Source organism: Bombina bombina, chromosome 3, assembly GCF_027579735.1.
Source record: "Bombina bombina isolate aBomBom1 chromosome 3, aBomBom1.pri, whole genome shotgun sequence".
In the NCBI taxonomy this organism is placed as follows: domain Eukaryota; kingdom Metazoa; phylum Chordata; class Amphibia; order Anura; family Bombinatoridae; genus Bombina; species Bombina bombina.
This window is the reverse complement of record NC_069501.1, coordinates 497,325,015-497,352,149: the sequence shown is the minus strand read 5'-3', so window position 1 is coordinate 497,352,149 and position 27,135 is coordinate 497,325,015. Positions and strand designations below refer to the sequence as shown.

Genomic DNA, 27,135 nt, shown 5'->3' with positions numbered 1-27,135 from the left:
TGTAAGATGTAGATGGTCGCCATTAAAGTAGCAATAATCTTCAGCACACTTAACGTGTGCTTAAAATAAATAAATTGATTGACTTTTATATGTTATATTGAAAAACATACAAGTGTATATAATTCTTAATTTTGATGATGTGAGATGGCAAAATAATGTGAAATGTGAAGCCATAAGCTGTTTATTGGAGCAGTTACCTATCATGAAAGCTATAGAAAAGTTACTCAGCAAATTTGGGGTATTTTGTAGCTATTTAAACTGCTGATAAATAATATATATATAATTATCTACTAAAAGGGACATGAAAATAAAACCTTTTCTTTAATGATTCAGATAGAGAATACAATTTTAAACAACTTTCTAATTTACATCTGCTGTCAGATTTGTTTTATTCTCTTGGTATTCTTTGTTGAGGGAGCACCAATGCACTACTGGGAGCTAGCTGAATATGGGTTGAGCCAATGACAAGAGGCATTTATGTGCAACCACCAATTAGCAGCAAGCTTCCAGAAGTGCATTGATGCTACTGAGCCTACCCAGGTATGTTTTTTTTTTTTTTAAAAAAAGGATACCATGAGAATTAAGTAAATTGGATATTAGAAGTAAATTGTAAAGTTTTTTTAAATTTTCATGCTCTATCTGAATCATCAAATTTAATTTTGGCTTTACTGCCCCTTTAATATTGCATGCTCTATCTGAATTATAAAATGTACTGTCACTTTAATGAGTTCCCAATGACTTATACAAGCTGCTGAAGAGTATTATGTGTGGGAAATTGCTCCTTTAAAGGGCCATTATACCCAAATGTTTAAACACTTTAAAGTGATGCAGCATGGCTGTAAAAAGCTGACTAGAAAATATCACCTGAACATCTCTATGTAAAAAAAGGAAGCTATTTTACCTCAAAAGTAGTCACACCCCATTGCAAAGGACTTTAAGCAGAAAATCAGTATATCTGTCCCGGGACAGACAAGGGAGCGGGCTTCATGCACACTCATCTTATTTCCCTATTCAGTTTAATTAAGGAAGTCTACTATAAAATCTCATGAGAGTTAAGTGAATTTTCATGAGATCACAGTAAAAGAGTTCATGATCTCAGCACTGCTGATGCCGATCTGCTGAAAGATAACTTTTTTTTACAAAATACTCTGGTGAGCTGAGGAAGTTGAGGTAAAATATCTTCCTTTTTTACAAAGAGATTCTCAGGTGATATATTCCTATAAGCTGTTTATAGTTATACTGCATCACTTTCAAGTGATTTAGCATATGAGTATTATGTCCCTTTAAGTAAAGTAAAGTAAGTAAAGTCTCTTTATTTTTTAACAATTCCCTATTCCTCTTTTTCTCATGTCTTACCCCCATTGTCCACTGATTAAACTTTTTAAAGGGGCATTTATAAGGCCCAATGAAAAGATCACACATATGTTTACTAAATCTTTTTTATTAGGATTCATAGATTTCAGGATTAAATGTTGAATGATGCCATCTTCATTGCCAAAGTGGGCCGATGACCTAACAGTGTAAAAAATAAACACAATGAGTTTAGAAAAAAACAAATAAGATACAGACATGCTGTTTTATAGGTGTTAAATTCCATCTTTTGTTATTCAGATTATCATTTATTTAAAGGACCACTAAATACAGTTTAATTGAATTATCACCGAATACACAGTAAAAAGTCAATACAATAGCACTTACTTTGAATTTGAAATGAGCAGTAGAATATTTTCTTTCAAATGTAAAAGTTATTCCGATTTCCCCTCACCATGCATCATTTGACAGCCATCAGCCAGTCACAAAATGCATATAGATATATACTGTGCATTTTCCCACATGTACATATGAAAAGATTGTGCCCATTTTGATAATGGAAGAATATTGGAAAGTTTTTTTTGTTGTTTTTTTAATTGCATGCTTTATTTAAATTATAAAACTTTAATTTCAACATTAGTGGCTCTTTAAAGTTCCAACATATTTTATAACAAATGGTGTAGTAGTTACACAAGATTGTGATTAAAAAACAAAGAAATATTGAAAAATGGGTTTGAAGAACAGTGCACGAAAAATGTTACTAGTAGCATGATTCAGGGTTTTATTTCTTACATAGGCCCTGATATTCAAAACCTCTCTGCTAAGGTGAGATTATCTAAAATGATCCTCCAGCACTGCGAGATCCCTAGTGAAATTTTTAAAAGGCAGATTTTGCTTTACTTCTCCAAGGGGGGAGCGGGAACTCATGGGAATGGAGTTCCTGCACTATTTTTACAGGAGGAACTAAGTTCCCTATGAACAGAGAACAGAAACACTTCAGTTAACACTGCTGCTGCTGGTGGGAGGAGCTGGAGCACAATGTAATTAGAGGGATAGTGAGATCCTCTAGTAATGGGCAGTAGCACTTCCTACAATACACTAAATGCAAGCCTGTCAGCGGTCCTGCTGTATGATCACCCCGCACTGTGTGTAACACATGGTGCTTACACTTCTGTATGGTTTGCTCTGGGGTTATTTAGCTCCCCTCAGCCGAAATAGGACTATTGCACCTTAAGTGGGTGAGACTCTGTGACAGAGAAGGATTCTCAGACCCAAAGGCAACCATTTAACCCTTTATTGAATTTAATTTGCTTTTATTAACGGAAGTGTATAGATTATATGCATACAAATACAGTGTGTGTGTGTATATATATATATATATATATATATATATATATATATATATATATATATATATATATAGAAAAAACAAGGAGTGGCTCGCTGCACAGCGCTAATCAGATGTTCCAAAAATTAAGAGTAAAAGACCTAAGATGTGATAGTACCGTGATATAACCTTTTACAATTACACACAGTAATTAATCTGACCGTTCTAAACTAGTAAGCGGTCACTACTGTAATAGAGCAATCCATTGTGGGTTTGTACATAAAACGGAAAAATCAAGTTACTGGGGTTAATATATTATGTAGTACCTTTTCAATATTAAATGCTCATACTGGTGCAAACAAAAGAAGGTACTGCTTATATTGGTTAAAGGGCTTGTGTGATTCTATAAAGAATTATGTTGTTTATAAAAATGTATGTTTGTAAAATGTGCTTACATCGATTAATGTGAACAGTACTGGCAGTATCAATTGAGTTAAAGAACTGCTATAGATGGACACAATGTAAAGTAAGTAACAACATAAAACAGAAATGAAACCAAAGGTATACGAAAAAAATGTAGCAATGTGGCTAAAGGTCTTCTTAGCACTGAGTTCAAAGACTACTATAATACAATAATACAGTCTTATACAGGATCTGCAGTACAGATATTTAGTCCAGACTTGTAATACTTCTAGACAGTGAACGACAATCCTTGTAGGGGCTCACAGCCTACTTACTTTCGTAGACCTCAATCACATGAGGTAAGATACAGGTATAGTCGACGGTAGTCTGCTCCACCGTTCCCCAGATGGTTTGCCTCAATTCCCGTGTGAAATCCCAAAAGGTTGTGGCCTTCTATGGGTTTGCGAGGCTCCGTGGGATGTTCGTGACCTGTTCGCCTCCCCAGACTTATCTCCCTTCACCGGGAGAGATGGTGACCTTCCTCTTAAGGTTCCGGTGTCAATTATTAGATGTTAGTCAGTGATTGCTTGGTCGGAACATAATATGTGGCTAAGCAACAGTCATAGTTGTTTTTTGAAAAACAGGCGCAGAGAGAACTGTGACATAATTCTTTATAGAATCACACAAGCCCTTTAACCAATATAAGCAGTACCTTCTTTTGTTTGCACCAGTATGAGCATTTAATATTGAAAAGGTACTACATAATATATTAACCCCAGTAACTTGATTTTTCCGTTTTATGTACAAACCCACAATGGATTGCTCTATTACAGTAGTGACCGCTTACTAGTTTAGAACGGTCAGATTAATTACTGTGTGTAATTGTAAAAGGTTATATCACGGTACTATCACATCTTAGGTCTTTTACTCTTAATTTTTGGAACATCTGATTAGCGCTGTGCAGCGAGCCACTCCTTGTTTTTTCTTTAATTAATTCAGTGTGATTACACGTAAGGGTAGTGTGAACACACCTATAGGCCCACTCCAGCAGCTTTTCATCTATAAGTGTTTGCTTTAGCGCCTCCAGTGTGACCTAAACCTAGGTTTAGTTCACATCAAAGAAAATCCTTTTTTTTTACACAAACATCTCGTATATATATATATATATATATATATATATATATATATATATATATAAAAATATAAAACTATTAATTGTGATGGTGGGGTGGAAGTCTTGGTGAGTTCCCACACTTTTTTTTGTAGGACTTGACCCCTGACTGTATTACTGTATGTGAAGGAGAGACAAGCCCAGTGCAATATAGCACTGCATGAAATGAGAGTTCTGCTGCATTTACACTTTGTGCTTTCTATGTTATATCACTTTACACTTAAGATTAAATTTTATTATATTTAAACTTTGCACTTTCTATTTTGTATTTTAATTTGTGTACAGTAGTGTATTTAGTGATTTTACAAATTCTGATTATAGAGCAGATTTCACAGAGGCAAAACTCAGTGAATTTTCTAAGAAAAGGGGAGGAACCCGGAAATCCCAGAGATATGCCTTCCATAGAAAGTAATGAAGCTCTCTGGGATACAAAAGTTCACATGGGAGAGAGAAGGTAACTGGAGAAACCCTGAGGCTGATATAAAGGCTCCGTTTGCATCAATTCCAAATAAAACTGAAATATTTTAGCTTGCTTTTGTCTATATTTTAGTATATATTACTTTTCTGTTAGTTAAAATAAGTGTATTGTGAATTTTGAGCAAACTTCACCTGAAGAGAGCTTCAGACATACCCTGGGAACTCCCCTGATCAGCTCAGGGAACTGCCCTCTGAATCCTACTTTCAGAAAGTGTCCATTTTAGTTTGCAATGCAGCAAATTCAAGGTGCAATGTAATCTGTATATATTGTAACAGAAATATACAAAGTATGATCCTAATATGTTAAAGTAACGCAGAAGTGTAACAAAACTCTCAAATCACGCAGTGCTATATTGCACTGGGCTTGTTTCACCTTCATATATAGAAATGAGAGAGATCTCGCAGTGCTGGAGAGTTCTGCACTTTTTCTTTTGAATATTCAGTGAGTTCAGCCCCTTTGAAGCCTGAACTGGAATTACTCTCCAAGCTGGAGAATCCTTTGAATATCAGGGCCATAAAGGGGCACATTAGTAAGGATACAACATTTAAAGGGACATTGTATAAAGATAATAAAATGCCATCATAAATTAATGCTCATTTATAATTATGTCGTTGTTTTTGGCAGATAACTTTTCCGAAAGTCAGCTGGTATTGTCTATATCTTTCCAGCTTGAAATCTATACGTCTTGAAAACAACACAAAATCATTATTTTTGTCATTAAAGGGACATAATACTCAGATGCTAAATCACTTGAAACTGATGCAGTATAACTGTAAAAAGCTGACAGGAAAATATCACCTGAGCATCTCTATATAAAAAAGTAAGATATTTTTCCTCACAATCTCCTCAGCTCAGCAGAGTAAGTTCGGTGTAAAAAGTTATACTCAGCTGCTCCCAGCTGAAGGTAAAAAAAATTAAAAATGAAGTAATGAGCAGCAGCCAATCAGCATCAGCAGTGCTGAGGTCATGAACTCTTTTACTGTGATCTCATGAGATTTGACTTGGCTCTCATGAGATTTCAGTGTAAACTTCCTTACACTGAATAGGGAAATAACATGAGAGTACACAAGGCTCATCCCTTCGGCTGTCCCGGGACAGACATACTGATATGCTGCTCAGAAGTCCTTTACAATGGGATGTGGCTACTGAGGAACTTTTGAGGTAAAATATCTTTCTTTTTTACATAGAGATGTTCAGGTGATATTTTCTAGTCAGCTTTTTACAGCTGTGCGGCATCACTTTCAAGTGTTTAAACATTTGGGTATTATGGCCCTTTAATAAAACACTCAAGCTAACTCCTGTGATTTCCAAGGAGTACATTTTGTGACCACCTATAGTGACCAATACCCCAGCATATGCAGTATTGTAAAAAACATTTTCCCCTGCTTGCGGGTGGATGATCTGCTCAAAGATACTGTCAAAAAGGGCATTAGATGCACCTACAAAAAGAGCCGCACTTTAGGCAGTATACTTTCACCCACTCAATTAAAACCGAAATATTCTTCAGAGAGTTCATGGTTACGCCATAGGGGTATGTTTAAGTGTGGACACTGTAGATGTAGACCCTGTGACTATGTACAAGTTTCAAACTCTTTTCACTCAGCAGTCACAGGCAAAAACTATGACATAAAGACATGCATGAATTGTACCCATACAGGTGTAATTTACTTGATAACATGCATCCAATGCAATATTCAATACACAGGACTCACATACAGAGACATTAATACTCGTATTAGAGAACATATTTCCTCCTTAGAGAGAGCTAAGTCTACCTCCCTGTTGGTGCAACATTTTGCTACTGTTCACAATGGCAAGTTGGACACCTTTAGATTGATCGCCATTGAGAAAGTAGTAACACCAAAAAGGGGTGGTGATCTTGAGAGCATTCTGGCTAAGCGTGAGGTGTTCTGGATATTCCATCTCAAAACCAGGACACCTCATGGCTTAAACTCCAGATACGATTTGATTACCTTTCTGGGAATAATTGTTGCACCGAGAGGTCTTTAGGTTCTGGGTACCCCCTCTGCACATTTTTCCATCCAACTGGGGTGCTATAACATTAGCAATAGTACTTTTTCATCTATATACCTCTCCAGATCAAACTTATCATATACTAACATATGTTCTATTATAATATGTATAATATGTATATAATTGTATATCTCGATGTTAGTAATGTTTTATAGATATTGCATATGCTTTTTTCATGTTTTTTCCGCGTATTACTTGTGTGCTGGGTATATGGATGGGTATTCCCACTAGATTTTCATGTGGTCCCATTCATGTATTTAACTACCCCCACCTGTTATCTACTATCTTGTCCTGGATTATCATCCATTACAATCCAGTATTGGTTTAGATTTAAGTGTATTGGCGAATATCTCTATCTTCATTTCCAACTGCATTCATGTATTTAACATATCTCTATTTATGTGGTAGTTACACTCTTTATTTTTGAGAGTTCCCGTGTACACTTGGATCTAGATATGCTCCAAATACACTGACTCCTGTATTTTGTCTTGTCGCATAGATTTTTTACATTTTTTGCATTTTTTACACTTATTTGCTAACGTTATGCACTTTAACTATGTACTTATGCATAATTTATTTATCTTTCTATGCTACCTTTTTTGGTGTATATAGATATTTCCTGTTTAATACTGCATTGTGACATTTATGGGTTAATGTTTGTGTGCATGTAGCTCAGTAGGCGTTTTTTCTCTTAATTGTCTCACCTATCAGGTACTGCGTTACCTGTTTAAACCACTGTTGTGCAAAGCAAAGCATACTATGACTACGGCCACCATGGCCGAAACATGTTAGCAGCTGTGCGTTGCCTACCTATGCTTTGGGATGCCTCCCAAATTTTAAAGATCTCCAAATAAAAGATTGGTTTTATTCTACAGCGGCTCCACACCTTCTTGTTTCCTTGTGCTGCTACCAGTTCCGGAACCGCTGTGCCCGCTTGGTCGGGTCTTTTCCAGTCAGCCCAGGTACCTTGCTCCTTTTCTGGTCTCCCCCCCCCCCCGCACATACGTCATCGTGGACGTTAGTGGAGCCTCACTTCCGGATTTCGGAGACGCACGGGGAGTGCGTATGCCGGGGACAAGCTGAATCAGCTGCCGAGTGTATCTCGGACGGCGGAGGATACAGATAAAGTCGGGCAGAGTAATTCAAAGAGCCTTGGTGTCCTCTTCGCATCTACTCGTATCAGCCTTCAAGGCATTTCTTCTTAGTTCTATGTTGAGGTAGGGGGGGAGCAAGGACAGTGCTTATGTATATTAATAGGTCCTGGTGAAGATAATCATTATCATTGGATTACTCTTGTTTTATCACAAACCATTGCAGTGTGCCTACTCTCTTCTAATTCAAGCCTTTAATCTTCTGACAAACAAAATGGCAGGATTAGCAATTACATCATAGGTTGAAGTGCCTGTTGATTGATCCCTTTTAACAGTGTATAGTGATGGTAATAGGTGACATGTTAAAGGGACATAAAAACATAATGTTTTCTTTCATGGTTCAGATAGAGGATATAATTTTAAACAACTTTCCAATTTACTTTAATTATCAAATTTGCTTCATTGCCATGGTATCCATTACTGAAGGAGCAGAAATGCACTACTGTGAGCTAGCTGAACACATCTGTAAGCCGACAATAAAGACTGTCAGTAGAGGCACATATGAAGGTAGAGAAATATTATCAGAGTGTGAAGTCCCAAAATATATAGCATATATCAGCAATTAACCTGTTCTCCAAAACCATAGAGATCTGTGTGCATGTCTAGTGCATATGTATTGGTGGTTTGGTTATTAAATTTGATAGCTTTAACCCCTTAACGACCGAGGACGTGCAGGGTACGTCCTCAAAAAAAAGGCAGTTAACGTCTGAGAACGTACCCTGCACGTCCTCGGTGTGGAAAGCAGCTGGAAGTGATCCTGCTCACTTCCAGCTGCTTTCCGGTTATTGCAGTGATGCCTCGATATGGAGGCATCTTAACCGTTTTAAGCCATCCGGTGCAGAGAGAGCCACTCTGTGGCCCTCTCTGCACCGGAGATCGGTGGCTTATTGCGGTGGTGGGTGGGAGGCGGGTGGCGGCCATCGATGGACCTTCGTGATGTGGAGGGGGGCGGGATCGTGGGCGGGGAGGCCAGGGGGCGCGCACTGACGTGCGCACGGGAGGGCGGGGGCGGGCGCGTGCACGGGGAGGGAGCGGGTGGGAACCGCTACACTACAGAAAAAGTTTGTAGGAAAATGAGGAAAAAAGAAATAAATAAAATAAAAAAAAAACATCAGTTAGGTGGTGGGTGTTGGGCTGTGGGGAGGGGGAAGCTACACTACAGAAAAACTGGGTAAAAAATAAAATAAAACATATTTTTTTGCAAACTGGGTACTGGCAGACAGCTGCCAGTACCCAAGATGGCCCCCAATAAGGCAGAGGGGAGGGTTATAGAGCGGTTTTGGGGGGGATCAGGGAGGTTGGGGGCTAAGGGGGGGATCCTACACAGTAGCATATGTAAATATGCTAAAAAAATATTTTAGTACTTTTATTTTAGTACTGGCAGACTTTCTGCCAGTACTTAAGATGGCGGGGACAATTGTGGGGTGGGGGAGGGAAGGGAGCTGTTTGGGAGGGATCAGGGGGTAGGATGTGTCAGGTGGGAGGCTGATCTCTACACTAAAGCTAAAATTAACCCTGCAAGCTCCCTACAAACTCCCTAATTAACCCCTTCACTGCTAGCCATAATACACGTGTGAGGCGCAGCAGCATTTAGCAGTCTTCTAATTACCAGAAAGCAACGCCAAAGTCATATATGTCTGCTATTTCTGAACAAAGGGGATCCCAGAGAAGCATTTACAACCATTTGTACCATAATTGCACAAACTGTTTGTAAATGTTTTCAGTGAGAAACCTAAAATTGTGAAAAATTTAACTTTTTTTTTTTAATTTGATCGCATTTGGCGGTAAAATGGTGGCATGAAATATACCAAAATGGGCCTAGATCAATACTTTGGGTTGTGTACTACACTATACTAAAGCTAAAATTAACCCTGCAAGCTCCCTAAAAGCTCCCTAATTAACCCCTTAACTGCTGGGCATAATACACGTGTGGTGCGCAGTGGCATTTAGCGACCTTCTAATTACCAAAAAGCAACGCCAAAGCTATATATGTCTGCTATTTCTGAACAAAGGGGATCCCAGAGAAGAATTTACAACCATTTATGCCATAATTGCACAAGCTGTTTGTAAATAATTTCAGTGAGACACCGAAAGTTTGTGAAAAAATTTGTGAAAAAGTGAACAATTTTTTGTATTTGATCGCATTTGGCGGGGGAATGGTGGAATGAAATATACCAAAATTGGCCTAGATCAATACTTTGGGATGTCTACTAAAAAAAAATATATACTTGTCAAGGGATATTCAGAGATTCCTGAAAGATATTAGTGTTCTAATGTAACTAGCGCTAATTTTGAAAAAAAAATGGTTTGGAAATAGCAAAGTGCTACTTGTATTTATGGCCCTATAACTTGCAAAAAAAGCAAAGAAGATGTAAACATTGGGTATTACTAAACTCAGGACAAAATTTAGAAACTATTTAGCATGGGTGTTTTTTGGTGGTTGTAGATATGTAACAGATTTTTGGGGTCAAAGTTAGAAAAAGTGTGTTTTTTTCCATTTTTCCTCATATTTTATATTTTTTTTTATAGTAAATTATAAGATATGATGAAAATAATGGTATCTTTAGAAAGTCCATTTAATGGCGAGAAAAATGGTATATAATATGTGTGGGTACAGTAAATGAGCAAGAGGAAAATTACAGCTAAACACAAACAACGCAAAAATGTAAAAATAGCCCTGGTCCCAAACAGACAGAAAATGGAAAAGTGCTGTGGTCATTAAGGGGTTAATTGATTAAGCAGATAGCGTTTGTATCTGTTGCTTCCAAATGTTAACCTATATTACAATGTGTAATTTCAGTGTGCTTTGGCCATGTTCAAAGTATTCCATTCTGAATATTTTTGGGGGTGCTCAGGAATTTAAAAAATGTTGTCCTGAGTTAAATCAAGATCATTTAGTTGTGGAATTTGAGATTTAAAAATTTACCCCATTAACTATTAGAAAGTATTGAGAATTTGAATTGTGATTAGCCAGACAAGGCTGGCACATGTTAAAGGGACATAAAACCCAACATTGTTCTTTCATGATTTAGAAAGAGCATGCAATTTTAAGCAACTTTCTAATTTACTTCTTTTATCTAATTTGTTTTATCTGGATATTCTTTGCTGAAAATCATATCTAGATAGGCTCAGTAGATGCTGATTGGTGGCTGCACATAGATGCCTCGTGTGATTAGCTCACCCATGTGCATTGATATTTCTTTTACAAAGGATATCTAAAGAATGAATAAAATTAGATAAAATAAGTAAACTGGAATGTTGCTTAAAATTGTATCCTCTATCTGAATAATGAATGAAAAATATTGGGTTTAATGTCCCTTTAAGTAAAGGGCAATTTTTCAACAAACCAATAATTTAAAAATAAATCCAATGAAAATGGCAGATTGTGATCTCATTGAGATGGAAAAGGGCTCATCTGCAGCTGTTAATTATAAAATTATAGATTGTGATCAGCCTTTCCTGATAAGCACATAGGTAGTAATTGATGGCTACTTGATTATGCTGTTCCTGATTGGCTCACCTGCGGAATCCTGCTCAGGAAAAGCAATGCACTGAAGCAGAACTTTAACCATTTTTGCAACCCATTTGCAGAAGTTAAACACAAAGTTATACATGAGTATTTATTTACTAACATGTTCTAACAATAGAAACACTGTACCATTTTACTAGAATATCTCTTAAAATATTTTTAACATTTGGTGACAGTTTTACTCCAGAAATTTTATTCTAAATCAATACAGCAGTTTTGAGCAATGGCTTCTAAAACAGAAGGGTGTTTATGAAATCAATATGCAATTACTAACACAAAAGGGATAGATAGGGGTGGGATGTGCTTTGTAAACATGGACAAATGCCAGACTATTTCTGTTGCATATTGCATTACACCTGAGAAATTGTGTGGTCATTCCTGAGCTGATTCATTTGTAGCAGGAGATGACAATGAGATCTCAGATCTTAGGAGACCCTCAGCAATTGTGCTATCATTTCCGAGTGTTTAAAAAAATAAACAAGCTGGTTAAAAAAAAAAAAAAAAAAAAAAAGCTTAATGCTGGAATTTATAAATATAGCACATATAATTATTAAGGGCTAGATTACAAGTGGAGTGCTAATTTATCATGCGCCCGAAAACTGGAAAATTCACCTGTTTGTGTGTGCGTGATAAATAACCAGCCATTACAAGTGGCTGGTTATTGCTACCGCAACTCATGGAGGCAGTTAGCACTCCGAAAATTAGCCAGAGGTCATACCTCTAGTTAATTTTCTAAATATCCCCTAATTGCCCCCAAAAATTGTAGTGTAGTGTAGTGTGCCCTTCAAAAAAAAAAAAGTAGCATCTGTGCAGTAGGTAGTTTTAAGGGGTTAAAAGTGGCGGGTGTGGGGTGTTAGAAAAAAACCACAATGCGGTCTATGGGAACTGTGTGTTCCCTGTAAATATATTTATATGCTTACATACATATATATTTACGTGTTAATATGTACATATATGTTTACACTTTGCAGCCCATCGCTATGAGACGTACCCTCTTCACTGCGCTAGTTCTCATGCCATGTCTGAAGGCATGAGAACGAGTATCCCATTGGAGCCTATGCTCTCATGAGCACAATGCTTCTGTGTAATGCGAATGCAAGGTCGTGTTCGCATTGCACCTAACTTGTAATACCAGTGCACATTTAGCAAAAGCGATATGTTGTGCTCCACTTGTAATCTGGCCCTAAATGGGCACTAAAGTCATCATTAAACTTTTTCAGATAAAGCATGCAATTAAAAAAAAAAATCCCATTAGCTTCCATTATCAAAATATGTACAATCTTTTTATACTGAGAATGTGCAAGAGTTCACAATATACACATATGTGCATTTTGTTGCTGACTGATTTCTGTTACATGATACAGGGGTCTGGGAAAAATTAAGTAACTTTGAAATGTATTTGCTGCAAACTGAGATTTTGAAACTTCACTCTCCCTATGAAATTATCTGTCTTAGGGCCTGATGATCAAAGATTCTCCTGCTTGTATAGAAATTGTAGTGCATACTTCACAGTTGCTGAACTGACTGAATGCTCAAAGAAAAAAGGTGGAACCCTCCAGTACATTGAGATCTTTCTCAATTCTTTATGTGAAGGAGGGGCAAGACTTTTTAATATAGCACTGCATGATGTGAGAGTTTTAGTACACTTATATTTTGTTCCTTGTATTTTATATTACTTTACACCTCAGATGGGTCCTTTGGGTATTCATACATTTAAGCTTTGCACTTTCTTTTTTATATTTTATTACAATTAGATTTAGATCCAGAAGAAAAAAGAAGAGGGTGCCTCATAGTGTATTACAGATTGAAAGGTGTGTGGACATATAGGTAGAAATATGCTCACCAGATGCTGTTGCACCGTACTTGACCCGGTGCTTGAATGCAGGCTAGCACCTTTTCAGCAGCTAGTACACTGTCGGCTGTTCCTGAGCTGAGGTCTGGTGGAAGTACCAGGAGTCCTGGATTTCTCGCCGACCAGAGCTGGATTCTTTGCACAATTAGATAGAAATAAAAGCTGAAACCAGGTCAGCATATAAAAACAACTTCCTGAGTAAGATAAATGCTGTAAATGCAGCAGAACTGTCATGTCATACAGTGCTATATTGCACTGGGCTTGTCTCTACTTTAAATACAGAAATGCAGGGAAAGCCTCTTGGAGAGTTATAGCGAAATCTACCTGTTATGAAATTCACAAGGGATCTTGCAGTGCTGGGGGATCATTTGGTATCATCTCACCTGAGCAGAGAGCTTTATATCATCAGGCCCTTAGAGAGCTTCATTACTTTCTTTGGAAGTCATCTGTAATCTCTATGAGACTTTGAGGTTCCTCCCTTTTTCTTAGAGTTTCCAGTGAGTTCAACCACTGTGAAGTCTGCAATATAATCTCTCTCCAAACTGTGGAGAACTTTTCATTATCGGGCCCTAAGTGTTATAGTATTGTCTTTTCTTTCTAATGGTAGTGAAAGTCCACAAGACCATACTCTTGAGAATTACATCATCTGGCCATGAGGAGGAGGCAAAGACACCCTACACCAGAGCTCTTAAATATCCTACTTCCTCCTCCCTCCCAGTAATTTGCCTTATCAAGGACAGGGTAAGGATAGAGGTGATCTGAATAATGAAACGAATGTTAACCCTCAATGAACAGTTCCTAGATGGGAGGATTAAAGAGAGTACTGCTAGTCCTGAGTCTGACTAATTCTATTTGTTAGAGTTTTGCACACAAGCAGGCCACGGGTATCGCTGGGTAATTCCTAAGCCTCCTCCTGTCTGGCCAGATGTATGTACTTTCTAGCAGTTCCTACAGTGTCGTCACAGTACAGGACATATCCTATCTGCCTAGGACTGCATTGAGGCTGCTTTTAGGTGCAGAGCATGGATATGGGATGTAATGTAATGTGGGTAAGTACCAGGGTTTTTTTTATCTCACATTGGGTGTATAGATGGAGTCTTAGTAAGTTTTTCTAGCCACCACGTTGCATCTGTGGAAGCTAAACCAATTTGACAGTTTTTTTTCAAAAGGTGTCAGTTTGTGCACAGGGTATATGTTTGTGCACAGGAAATACAACTTTAATTAGAAGACTGTCTGAGGAGCTTGTGGGTATTGTGGCTTCTCAGTTTTGCTTCTCAGAACTGTGGGATATTATTGGCTTCAGCTGGTAGCTTTATTTAATACCTTTGTGTATAGAGCTTCTTGCTCTATAAAATTTCCCACCACAGGAGAAGCGCTAGCATGTGTCCCGCCCCTTTGTTTCTCTCGGTATAGCCAGATCCGCAGAGCACTTGATACCGTTCTTGCTGGGCTCGTGTTAGAGGCCTCAGGAGGGGGTAAGACCTTATACCAGAGCACAAGGGGGGTGATTTACGTTATATAGGTTATATATTTTGCATGACTTATATAGTCAGAATTTTTTGGAGCTATAGTATAGCAAAACATTTTTAGTTTTCTGCCTTAGGGGAAATGTTATTGCCTCTTATAAGGTTATGTAAGGGGCTACTCAGCAGTGAGTTACTTTCTCCACATTTTCCCCCATTTGTTTTTGTAGGGAGCAGTATTTTCTCTTTCTGCCAGTTATGGAGCAATCTGAGCCTGCAGTCATCACTGAAATTTCATCTGAGGGAAATCCTTCAGACATTTTCCCAGTTAATCAATGAATACCGTGCAAAATGGTAGGGTCCCAGCTCCACGCCTTCTAATTAACATCCTCCTGTTTACATTACACAGGGTGGAGTGACTGAGTTTACTCCAGAAGTCAAATCCCAGTTACAGTCTGCAGTTACTGAGGTGATTGTGGCAATACCACCTGCAAGTAAGAGCAAGTTTAATAACATTTCTCCAGGATCTTCTTCCACGTGTAACAGTCCTGCTGGCCTTTCAGGATTCTGATGTAGACAAATCTTCTTCTGGTTCTGAGGTTAAGTTGTTATCAGATGAATCTTCTGCCGAGTCAGAAAAATAATCTGAGGATATTACTTTTAAGTTTAAGTTGGATCATCTGTGATCCTTACTTAAGGAGGTTCTAAAGACTCTTGGTGTTCAAGAAACTAGACAGGTTGAGGACAAACTTGTACAAAAATTACATCTTATTTTCAGATCCAAGACCCAGGACTCTTGAAACCTTACCTGTTCCATCCTTGGTTTCTGAAATCATTGTCAAGGAAAAGGATAAACCAAGAGTACCGTTCTCTCCTTTCCCAACGTTTAGGAAACTTTTTCCTGCAGCTGAGTCCAAATTGGAACTATGCGGCACTATTCCCAAGGTAGACGGTGCTATATCTACCTTGGGCAAGCAAATCACTATACCTTTGACAGTACTTCCTTTAAGGACCCAATGGACTGGAAGCTTAAGGGTTTCCTTAGGAGGGCTTTTTTACAAGGGGGGCTATTATTTCAGCCTGCCGTTGGTATTGCTGTGGTTGCAGGAGCCAGAGAATTCTGGTGTGACTCCTTTTTGGATCTGGTGTCAGTGGAATTGTCCTTAGAGGAGATTTAAGACCACATTCATTCTTTAAAGACAGCAAATTCATTCATTTGTGATGTGAGTGTTGAGATTTTTCACATTAATGCCAAAAATACAGCCTTAGCATTCTTGTCCAGATGTGCTCTCCAGCTTAAAGGGACAGTCTAGTATAAATTAAACTTTCATTATTCAGATAGGACTTAATTTTAATCAACTTTCCAATTTACTTTTATCATCAAATTTGCTTTTTTCTCTTAGTATTCTTAGTTTAAACTAAACATAGGTAGGCTCATATGCTAATTTCTAAGCCTTTGAGGGCAGCCTCTTATCACATGCTTTTTAAATCTCTTTTCAACACAAAGAGACAGAAAGTACACGTCGGCCATATAGATAACATTGTGTTCAAGCACAGGGGGTTATTTAAGATTTAGCACAAAACAATGCTAAATTTAAGACAATAGATAATAAACAGTCACAGTAATGTGATCAGGGGGCTGGAAGAAGGTTCCTAGATACAAGGTAATCACAGAGGTAAAAAGTATATTAATATAACTGTGTTGGTTATGCAAAACTGGGGAATGGGTAATAAAGGAATTATCTATCTTTTAAAACAATAACAATTCTATGGTAGGCTGTCCCTTTAAGTCATGTTTAGCTGACATGGTGTCCAAGTATAGACTGCTTTCTTTACCCTGTGTAAGAAACTATTTGGCCTGGATTTAATTATCTCTACAGTGACAGGTGGCAAATGTGCTTTTTGCCTTAGGACAAGAAGTCTAGGCCTAAGGGTAAAACAGGTGGCCATTTTCATTCTTTTCGCCAGAGTAAGAATCAAAGATCTTAATCTTCCCAGAAGAATGAATCAACCAAGTCTATAGACTTAATCCAATCGGGAGCATATCCAAGCAGCCCAAGAAATCTTTGTCTGACTTCAAGACCGCATGAAGATGTAGCCCCCGATCTGGATTTTTCTCTGGTTGGGCGCAGAATAAGCCATGTTCGAGAAGCAGGGGCTTTGGAGCTTTTTTCTCAGTGGTACATAATAGGATTCAGGTCTCTGCCTCCAAGGGGGAGCTATTTTCTCTCTCACATTTCCAGAAGGTCAGAAATGAGAATTTATTTTCTTTAGTGTGTAAAAGATTTGGAGGGCATGAGCGTAATTGTCCAAGTTCCATTGGTAGATCGGGAAAGAGGGTTCTAGTCAAACCTTTTCATTGTGCCAAAAAAGAGGGGACCTTCAGACCCATCTTAGATCTAAAGACTCTGAACAAGTTTTTAAGAGTTCCATCTTTCAAGATGGAAACCATCATCTAGTTTTTTCTGTTTCCACCGATTGTTCTCAACAGCGCGTCTCAAACAGAACAAGGTTTCTGCTATTCTCATAGTGCCAGTGGGGTATCCAGTGCTCCTCTGTGGTGGCTACCATAGAGGCCGGATCTGCTAGCTCAAGGGCCTTTCTTTTATCAAAACCTTTCAGCCTAACTGCTTGGTGTTTGAACGGCTGATTTTTTTTTCTCAGAAGGGTTTCTGTGAGTCCGTGATTGAAACCCTGATTCAGGCTCATAAGCCTGTTACCAGAGGGATCTATCAAAGTTTGTAAAGTTTATTTGTCTTGATGCTCTGATCGAGGTTGCTCCTGGCATTCTGTGAAAATTCTGCAGTTTCTTCAGGAGGGCTTGGACAAAGGTTTGTCTGCCAGTTGTATTAAAGGTCAGATTTTAGCTCTTACTGTTATGTTACAAAGAAATTAGCTCTTTTATGAGATTTTCAGTCCTTTGTAAAGCTTTAGAGAGAATTAGACCTATGATCAAGCCTTTGCACCTCCATGGAACCTTAATTTGGGTCTTAGAGTTTTGCAACATTCTTTATTTGAACCCATGCATTCCTTGGACATTTTATTTTGAAAGGTGTTGTTTTTGCTGGCTATATCTTCTCTTAGAAGAGTTTTGGAGTTATCTGCTCTATCTTGTGATCCGCCTTATTTGGTGTTCCATCAGGATAAGGCTCTTTTGCAAACTAGGTCCAGTTTTTTTTACCAAATGTGGTTTCAACGGGACACATTAATCAAGAAAGAAATTATTGTTCTGTCATTATTTCCTAATCTTACTTTTTCTAAAGAGCATCTATTGCATCATTTGGATGTTGTCAGGGCTTTGAAATTTTATGTACAAGGGACGAAGGATTTTTGTCAGTCTTCCGGTCTGTTCATTCTATTTTCTGGTAAACGTAAGGGCCAGAAAGCTACTGCAGTGTCTTAGGCTGCTTGGTTAAGGGGTTTGATCCACAAGGCTTACTTGGAGGCGGGTCAACAACAACCTGCCAGAATTATTGCTCACTCCACTCGTTCTGTTTCTACCTCCTGGGTCTTCAAGATTGAGGTTTCTGTAGAAAAAATATGCAGAGCTGCTGTCACGCCGCGCCGCTCTAGCCGTTGCTAGAGGCATGACGTCTCCTTGCTTCTCCTTCCCTGCTCGTTGCCAGGTCCAGATACGTGCGGCGCTGACGTCATCGTCGCACGCTCTTGATGCCAGTCAGACCTTTGTGGTGCGAATTCTGTGCCTATGTAAGTTTCTCTACAACGATCTGTTATTTCCCAAATATAGGTGTTACTTTGTGTGCTTCTGGGTGTGACAGATCGTTGTATTAATTTGCCTATTTGTGTATGATCCCTGCCTGTCTGACTACTCTGCCAGCTATACCCGTTAATTACTGGATTGATATACTGCTGCTGAACCCTGCCTGTCTGACTACACTGCTTATTAACCCCTGTTGTTCTGAATTGCCTCTTTGTTGCTGAACCCTGCCTGCCTGACCATTCTAGTGGTGTGCCCTTGGACTGCTTTACTGTTGCCAAATCTTGCCTGCCTGACCATTCTAGTGGTGTGCCCTTGGACTGCTTTATTGTTGCCAAATCCTGCTTGCCTGACCATTCTAGTGGAGTGCCCTTGGACTGCTTTGCTGTTGCCACACCCTGCCTGCCTGACTATTCTAGTGGTTTGTCCTTGGACTGCTCTGCTGTTGCGGCTGAGGACTGTCCTGCCTGTGGTGAGTGCCGCCTTCCTCATCTTACTATCTCTCTCTGCTCTGGGATATTCCCTATCATTCTGGCTTGACGCCGGGATAACAAGACTACTGGCCAAGTTCGGTCTGATAGAGGAGTATCCCACGAGCATTACAGCTGCAACCTGGTCTTCTTTGCTTACCTTTACAAAGTTTTATCATTTGAAGTTTTTGCCTTGGCAGATGCTGCATTTGGCAGGATGGTTCTTCTGGCAGTGGTTTCTGGTAAATAGATGCCTGTCTTTCCTTTTTTCCCATCCAAATTTTTTTGTGGACTCCACAGCTTGGTTATTGGTTCCCAAGATTAAGGTCTTGTGGACTCCCACTACCATTTGAAAGATAACAAAATGTATTCTTACCTGATAAATGTATTTCTTTCTTAGTAGTGAGAGTCCATGAACCCGCCCATTTTTTTCTAGTGGGGGCAATCTTAGTTTGCACCTCATTACCCTAGAAATCTTTCTTATTTTTCTTTCTATCCTCAGCTCTATGTACTACTGGGAAGGATGGGAAAGTAGGAGAGATATTTAAGAGCTCTGGTGTAGGGTGTCTTTGCCTCCCTCTAGTGGCCAGGTGATGTAATTCCCAAGAGTAAGATGTTGTGGACTCTCACTACCAAGAAATATTTAAGAGCTCTGGTGTAGGGCGTCTTTGCCTCCCTCTGGTGGCCAGGTGATGTAATTCCCAAGAGTAAGGTCTTGTGGACTCTCACTACCAGGGAAATAAATTAATTTATCAGGAATAAAGTTTGTTTTTATAAAGTATTTGTTATGCAATTCTACTGTATTTTATTGTCCTTTAAAGTATTACAGCAAATGATATATATATATATATATATATATATATATATATGTTCCAATCAATCTGTGTAGTATTTACCATTTATACAGACTGAAATACACAAATTGTGATCTTAACTACCCCATTATCCAGATGTTATCTAGAGTTAGTTTCTTCAATTCTGGTTCTTAGGATCCATTTAAGGATATGAAACCACTTCCTTTAAAAATGTGGTTATCTAACGTTTTATCAACCAAGGTTGTCCTGAAAATTTAGCCTGTTAGTGGGTCCTTTAAAAGCAGATGAAACTCAAAATTAAACTTGATTCAGAGAGAGTATACAATTTTGAAAATAAAACAAAATACTTTCTAATTTCTGGTATCAAATTTACTTTGTTTTTTTCTTGGTATCCTTTGCAGAAGAGCATGCCTAGGTAGGCTCAGGAGCAATGTCTCTGGAAAACTATAGGACAGTAGTTTTACAACAATGTTTGTAAGAATGTTATACATTGTAGAAAACACTGCTGCAATATTGTGTTGAACAGTGTATAACATTATTACAAAAATGTATTCACCACTGCTGCCATATAGTATAACAGTCACGTAACCCTCCTCAAGCCTACTTAACCCCTTAATCACCAGTGGCGTACCCTGTACGTCACTGGTCTTTCTATGGGGATTGTTTTCTCAATACCGCCAGAGTTTCATGTTCTTTTAAAGGGACAGTCTAGTCTAAAATAAACTTTCATGATTCAGATAGAGAATGTAATTTTAAATAATTTTCAAATTTACTTTTATCACTAAATTTGCTTTGTTCTCTTGGTAGTCTTAGTTGAAAGCTAAACCTAGGAGGTTCATATGCTAATTTCTAAGCCCTTGAAGGCCGCCTCTTCTCTTAAAAGGAGATTTTGACAGTTTCTCACTACTAGAGGGTGTTAGTTCATGTGTGTCATATAGATAACACTGTGCTCACCCACATGGAGTTCAGATGAACCAGCTCTGATTGGCTAAAATGCATGTCTGTCAAAAGAACTGAAATAAGGGGGCAGTTTGCAGAGGCTTAGATACAAGGTAATCACAGAGGTAAAAAGTATATTAATATAACAGCGTTGGTTATGGGAATGGGTAATAAAGGGATTATCTATCTTTTTAAACAATAAAAATTCTGGTGTAGACTGTCCCATTAAGAATGGAATTGAAGAACCCTGATCTAGATTATATTGTATTCTATATACATGCCTTACACAATTCAGTTTTTTATGGTATCATATTTGATTTCATTTTGCCCCCTAAACAAATTTAGAAGTCTTCATAAACCTGAGTGTCAAAAAGGTATTTTCTAAACATAGGAGCCTCTTAGTACACTAAGTAGCCAGTCATAAATTATTGAAAGAGCGAGCAGAATTTGAAAAATTAGGAGACTGAACATAAATTTTAGAATCCATGGCTCCCAGACTTTTTCAGGCCCTATCATCAACCCTTAAAAGGGACCGTCAATACAAATTGTTTTATTGTTTAAAAAGATAGATAATGGGGCCTATCTATCAAGCTCCGTATGGATCCGTATGAATACGATCGGGTTGATTGACACCCCCTGCTAGTGGCCGATTGGCTGCGAATCTGTAGGGGGCGGCGTTGCACCAGCAGTTCACAAGAGCTGCTGGTGCAATGCTGAATGCGAAGAGCGTTTTCAGCGAGGTCTGTCGGACATGATCCGCAATGTCGGATCATGTCCGACAGGCCTTTCATAAATAGGCCCCAATGCCTTTACTACCCATTCCCCAGCTTTGCACAAAAAAACATGTTTATATAAATATACTTTATAACCTGTAAGCCTCTAAATTTCTGTTTGTTTCTAAGTCACTAAAGACAGCCCCTTGATCACATGTTTTGTATTAGCTTTAACAACAGGGGACTGCTAGTTCATGTGAGCCATATAGATAACATTGAGCTCACGCCTGTGAATTCTAACAACACAGCACTAATTGACTTAAATGCAAGTCAATAGATAAAGTAATGTGATCAGGAGGCTTTCAGAAGAGGCTTATATATAAGGTAATCACAGAGGTAAAAGGTATATTAATATAACCATGTTTTCTGTGCAAGACTGGGGAATGGGTAATAAAGGGATTATCTATCTTTTTAAACAATAAAAAACATTGCGTTGACTGTCACTTTAAATTCTTTGTATTGAAACGAGAAACAGAACCAATATTTTTGGTTGATTCTTTGACTTCAAGAACAAATAACTTAGTGACAATTATTAATTTATTTTGAAAAAAAGAATCTTACTGTATTATGGCTTTTGAGCTTCTTCATTGAGTAATTCATCAACAACATCACGATAAATCTCTAGCTGCTGTGAGTCCAGTCGTAGCTCGATCTCAAGTGGAGCCCTTTGCTGGGAAAGAATGGAAACAAATACCCTGATTTATTGTACATAAATGAAGAACATGCTACATAAATCCAAAGAAAAATGAGGCAGATGTAAGGGGAGGAAAATGTGCATTTAATTAGGAAAGGTTAAGGGCCAGTAAACACCTTGTAATTACAAGATCTTTCTGCTATTGTGCAATAAATTAACATATTGGGTGAGTGTGAAAATGTCTTTAATAAATTTACATTTTATTTGATGCAGTTGCTTTTTAATAGCCAAATTCCACCTACCATTTGTCTTATTTAGGGGCAGCCAATTCAGACTTGTTAGTAGACACAACTAGCCACAGTCATTTTGTTAGCAATCTTTCAATTAATTTGTAGTTTGTAGTCTTGTTTGAGTTAAATTACAGGAAAAGGGAGCAAATTAATAATGAAAGTATATTGCAAAATTGTTTTACTTTTCAAATTTTTATTTTACGATAAAGGGGCTTACTGTCCCTTTAAGTACATCATAAGAGATAAAAGCTAAGTGAGGAAAAGCATTATAGGGTAACCCTTCATTTAAAACCATACTTAGCTTACAATGTAAAAGCAAAATTCAAAAAAATATGCAGAGTAGATACGGAATTTTATTATATCATATAAATGTTCCTAAATTGGCATAAAAAATGTATAAACGTTTTATATTTGTAGAAAACAATTTGAGATGTTGTATCTTACCATGAAGAAGTAAACTTTTAGGGCTCCATTAATTATTCGGCAGATGAGGTTCGCTGTCATTAACCTTGTCTGCCGAGCCTCGCAGCGAATGGGCAGCAGTATGCTACCTGCGTTTAACATTGCACAATACGCTGATTGTGCTATGCTGCATCCTGTGTGCAGCCAATAGGGCGCAAGAGGAGGCTGTCAATCATCTCAATAAGATCAGGAGGATTGCAATCCGCCACCTAAAGTGTCTTGGAGAGGTTAAGTAGCAGCAGTCATTATTTTTTTCATGTTGGGCAACCTTAAAGTAGTTTTAATCATTTATATGATTAAAGCCTCAATTCTAGTATCTAGTACAAAAACCGGGATTGGCTGTTATTTATTTACTTTATTAAAATTATCACAATATTATCAGTCAAACACAACCGAGCTTGATAACTCTCACGGTCTCCATTGCCCTACAACAGTACCATAAATGATCACTAACGGCTGTTGATCACAAAAAATGAATTGATAAACAAAAAATACAACTGCTCCTTAAAGGGACATGAAACCCAAAATTTTTCTTTCATGATTCAGATAGAGAATACAATTTTAAACAACTTTCCAGTTTACATGTATTATCAAATTTGCTTCATTCTCTTGGTATCATTTGTTGAAGGAGCAACAATGCACTTTTGGTTTCTAACTGAACACATGGGTGAGCAAATGACAATCGGTATATATACGCAGCCACAAATCAGCAGCTAGAACCTAGGTTCTTTGCTGCTCCTGAGCTTTCCTAGATAAACCTTTCAGCAATGGATAACAAGAGAAGGAAGCAAACAAAATAATAGAAGTAAATTGGAAAGTTGTTTAAAATGTACAGTATACTCCGTCTATATCATGAATGTCTAATTATGACTTTACTGTCCCTTTAAGCTGCCCAGCCGCATTCACCAACTGACACGGCCACTCATCCTCATTCTGCTGGTCTAGCATTATCTCCTCTTCTGAGAGTTTCCTCTCTGCATGTTACAACGATCAATATCAATGTTTTCGTCTTGTTTTTGCATTTAAATGATGTTAATGACATGCTCAGTATAGTTTTTATTTGCCACAATTCAATTGTCATCAGAAAGGGCCCTTGTTGTTGGCATAGACAGCACCATCTTGTTTTTTGGGTCTAAACAATTGCAGGTTGGTGAAGGATATCATTGTCATTTATCTGATGTGTGTTATTGGTCGGTCTGTTGAAGTCACTGTGGCTGTCGGCATTTAACATTTAACATTGCACAAGCAGTTCACCAGAACTGATTGTGCATTGCCGCTCCCTGCAGATTTGCGGTCAATCGGCCGCTAGCAGGGGCTGTCAATCAGCCTGAACGTATAGGATCGGGCGGATTGCAGACCGCAGCCTCAGAGGAAGCAGACCAATTATGAAGCAGCAGTCTTTAGACTGCTGCTTCAAAACTGCTGTTAACGGCGAGCCTGAAGACTTGCAGGGAAACAGGGGCATCAACCTTTTTATATCTGATTCAATATTTTTTTCAAGAATGGTGTTGTATTGTGGTTGTTTCAATGCAAAAAAAAAAAAAAAAGGCGTATCAGGAGCCGAAAAACACAAATGATTATATCAGAATTGACCCCTTCATTAGTAGATACAGATACTAAAAGAATTTAGTTTAGCTAGTCTTTTTTTTTTACAACATTATTTAAACTTAGTGACATAATTATGTTTATTGTACAAAATAGAGAACCTCGATCTGGGATAATAAAAAATAATCATATGCCACTCTAAGTGGAGATCGATTGAACAAGCCTCACCATATTAGTCTACGAGATTTAATATGGACCCCACCGCATTGTCGTAGGGAGTTGGATTTAATTAATACAGTTGTCTCTGAATGCCTTGACTTTTGGGACAAGGTTAGACACCATCCTCATATTGCCCCTCACCCTTCCCCTATCACCTCTATAACGGGTCTTCTTTCTGGACTCCAAGATACCCATCCCAATAAATGGTTACAAATTGGGGTTAATCGGGTGTCGGACCTGTGGTCCGCAACTTCTCTGGACTCCTTAAAGTTACTTCCCCAAATAAGTGGGGATTCCCAAATTCCTCCCTTCTTGCCTTTTGAGTTTCATAGGATTAAGAGTTTTTTGAACAGCTGGGGATTCAAACTGAACCTTGCTCGCCCATTGACCCTTTGGGAGAGCATTTGGGAACAGGGCTCCAGATTACACAGGCCCCTTTCTCTCCATTATATGATTTTGGGATTTTCTGAAACACCAGCCCATTTGGCACGCTGGGAGATTTCTCTAGGTGTGCGGGTCCCTCCTGATGTATGGGAGCACGCTTTCTCTTTGACTCAGAAGGCTATACACTGTACAACGCTTTACGAGGTGTACTTCAAACATTTATCCCATTGGTACTATTTGCCTACTAGACTAGCGAAGATGTACCCGAGTGCGTCTCCTGAGTGTTAGAGGAAATGTGGCCATAGAGGCACTGCGTTTCATATTTGGTGGGAGTGCCCTGTGATTCAACCTCTGTGGCGTCAATGCTTTTACAGCCCTTTCTCGTATTGGGGTCTCTCTTCCTAAGTCACCAGCTACTGCCCTCCTACATTTACATATCCATGCTCTGCCTAAACACTTCTCATACATATATTTACTTATGACTGTTAAACATTGCATAGCTTGTTCGTGGAAAAAGGAATTACCCCCTAGTTGGTCTGTAGTTTGCAACACAATGGCATTCTTGTATACTATGGAGAAGAACATTTTTCATAATTTAGGCAATTCTAACTTGTTTGAATTGGTCTGGGCGGACTGGAGAGAACAATACAATATTGATTGGAAACCCAACGCAGACGACTGAAACTGCCTTTAAGCCTTTTGGTGACTTTCATATAAGGAAACCCTTCAAGTCCCCACCTTCCTCCACCCTCTTATCTCCCCATCCCCTTTTCCTCTCCTTTCCCAGCCTCTTTTCACCCTCCCTTTTCTCTTGTAAGGTGTATCCAGTCCACGGATCATCCATTACTTGTGGGATATTCTCATTCCCAACAGGAAGTTGCAAGAGGACCCACAGCAAAGCTGTTATATAGCTCCTCCCCTTCCTACCATATCCAGTCATTCTCTTGCAACTCTCAACGCGCATGGAGGTAGTAAGAGGAGAGTGGTGAAAAATAGTTAGTTTATTTTCTTCAATCAAAAGTTTGTTATTTTAAATAGTACCGGAGTTGTGCTATTTTTTCTCAGGCAGAGATAGAAGAAGAATCTGCCTGAGTTTTCTATGATCTTAGCAGGTTGTAACTAAGATCCATTGCTGTTCTCACACATGTCTGAGGAGTGAGGTAACTTCAGAGGGAGAATGGCGTGCAGTTTATTCTGCTATCAGGTATGTGCAGTTATATTTTTTTCTAGGATTGGAATCAATCAAGAGATTGTTGTTCCATCCTTGTGTCCTAATCCTTCTTCGAAGAAGGAACGTCTATTACATAATCTGGACGTGGTTCGTGCTTTAAAGTTTTACCCACAAGCTACTAAAGATTTTCGACAAACATCTTCTTTGTTTGTTGTCTACTCTGGACAGAGGAGAGGCCAAAAGGCTTCGGCAACTTCTCTTTCTTTTTGGCTAAGGAGTATAATACGCTTAGCTTTTGAGACTGCTGGCCAGCAGCCTCCTGAAAGGATTACAGCTCATTCTACTAGAGCTGTGGCTTCCACATGGGCCTTTAAAAATTAGGCTTCTGTTGAACAGATTTTCAAGGCGGCGACTTGGTCTTCGCTTCATACCTTTTCAAAATTCTATAAATTTTATACTTTTGCTTCTTCGGAGGCTATTTTTGGGAGAAAGGTTTTACAGGCAGTGGTGCCTTCCGTTTAAGTACCTGCCTTGTCCCTCCCTTCAGCCGTGTACTTTAGCTTTGGTATTGGTATCCCACAAGTAATGGATGATCCGTGGACTGGATACACCTTACAAGAGAAAACACAATTTATGCTTACCTGATAAATTTATTTCTCTTGTGGTGTATCCAGTCCACGGCCCGCCCTGTCATTTTAAGGCAGGTATTTTTAAATTTAAACTACAGTCACCACTGCACCCTATGGTTTCTCCTTTCTCTGCTTGTTTTCGGTCGAATGACTGGATATGGTAGGAAGGGGAGGAGCTATATAACAGCTTTGCTGTGGGTCCTCTTGCAACTTCCTGTTGGGAATGAGAATATCCCACAAGTAATGGATGATCCGTGGACTGGATACACCACAAGAGAAATAAATTTATCAGGTAAGCATAAATTGTGTTTTTTCAACTCTAATATCCTTCTTATCACCAATTGAAACTCAAGGTCCGAGTGGGACCG

General features: G+C 38.6%; 1 protein-coding gene across 1 annotated transcript in view; it reads right to left on the bottom strand.

Annotated features, from left to right (window-relative positions):
• Positions 1–1,421: 1,421 nt before the first annotated feature.
• The window catches only part of LOC128651748 (promotilin), a 53,950-nt gene continuing 28,236 nt past the window's right edge, over positions 1,422–27,135 (bottom strand). The window contains exons 4-5 of the mRNA XM_053704732.1: positions 21,995–22,103; positions 1,422–1,512 (exon numbers count right to left, since the gene is read on the bottom strand). Coding sequence (XP_053560707.1) covers positions 21,999–22,103 — 105 coding nt within the window. The 3' untranslated portion in view covers positions 1,422–1,512; positions 21,995–21,998. The remainder of the gene's footprint in view (positions 1,513–21,994; positions 22,104–27,135) is intronic.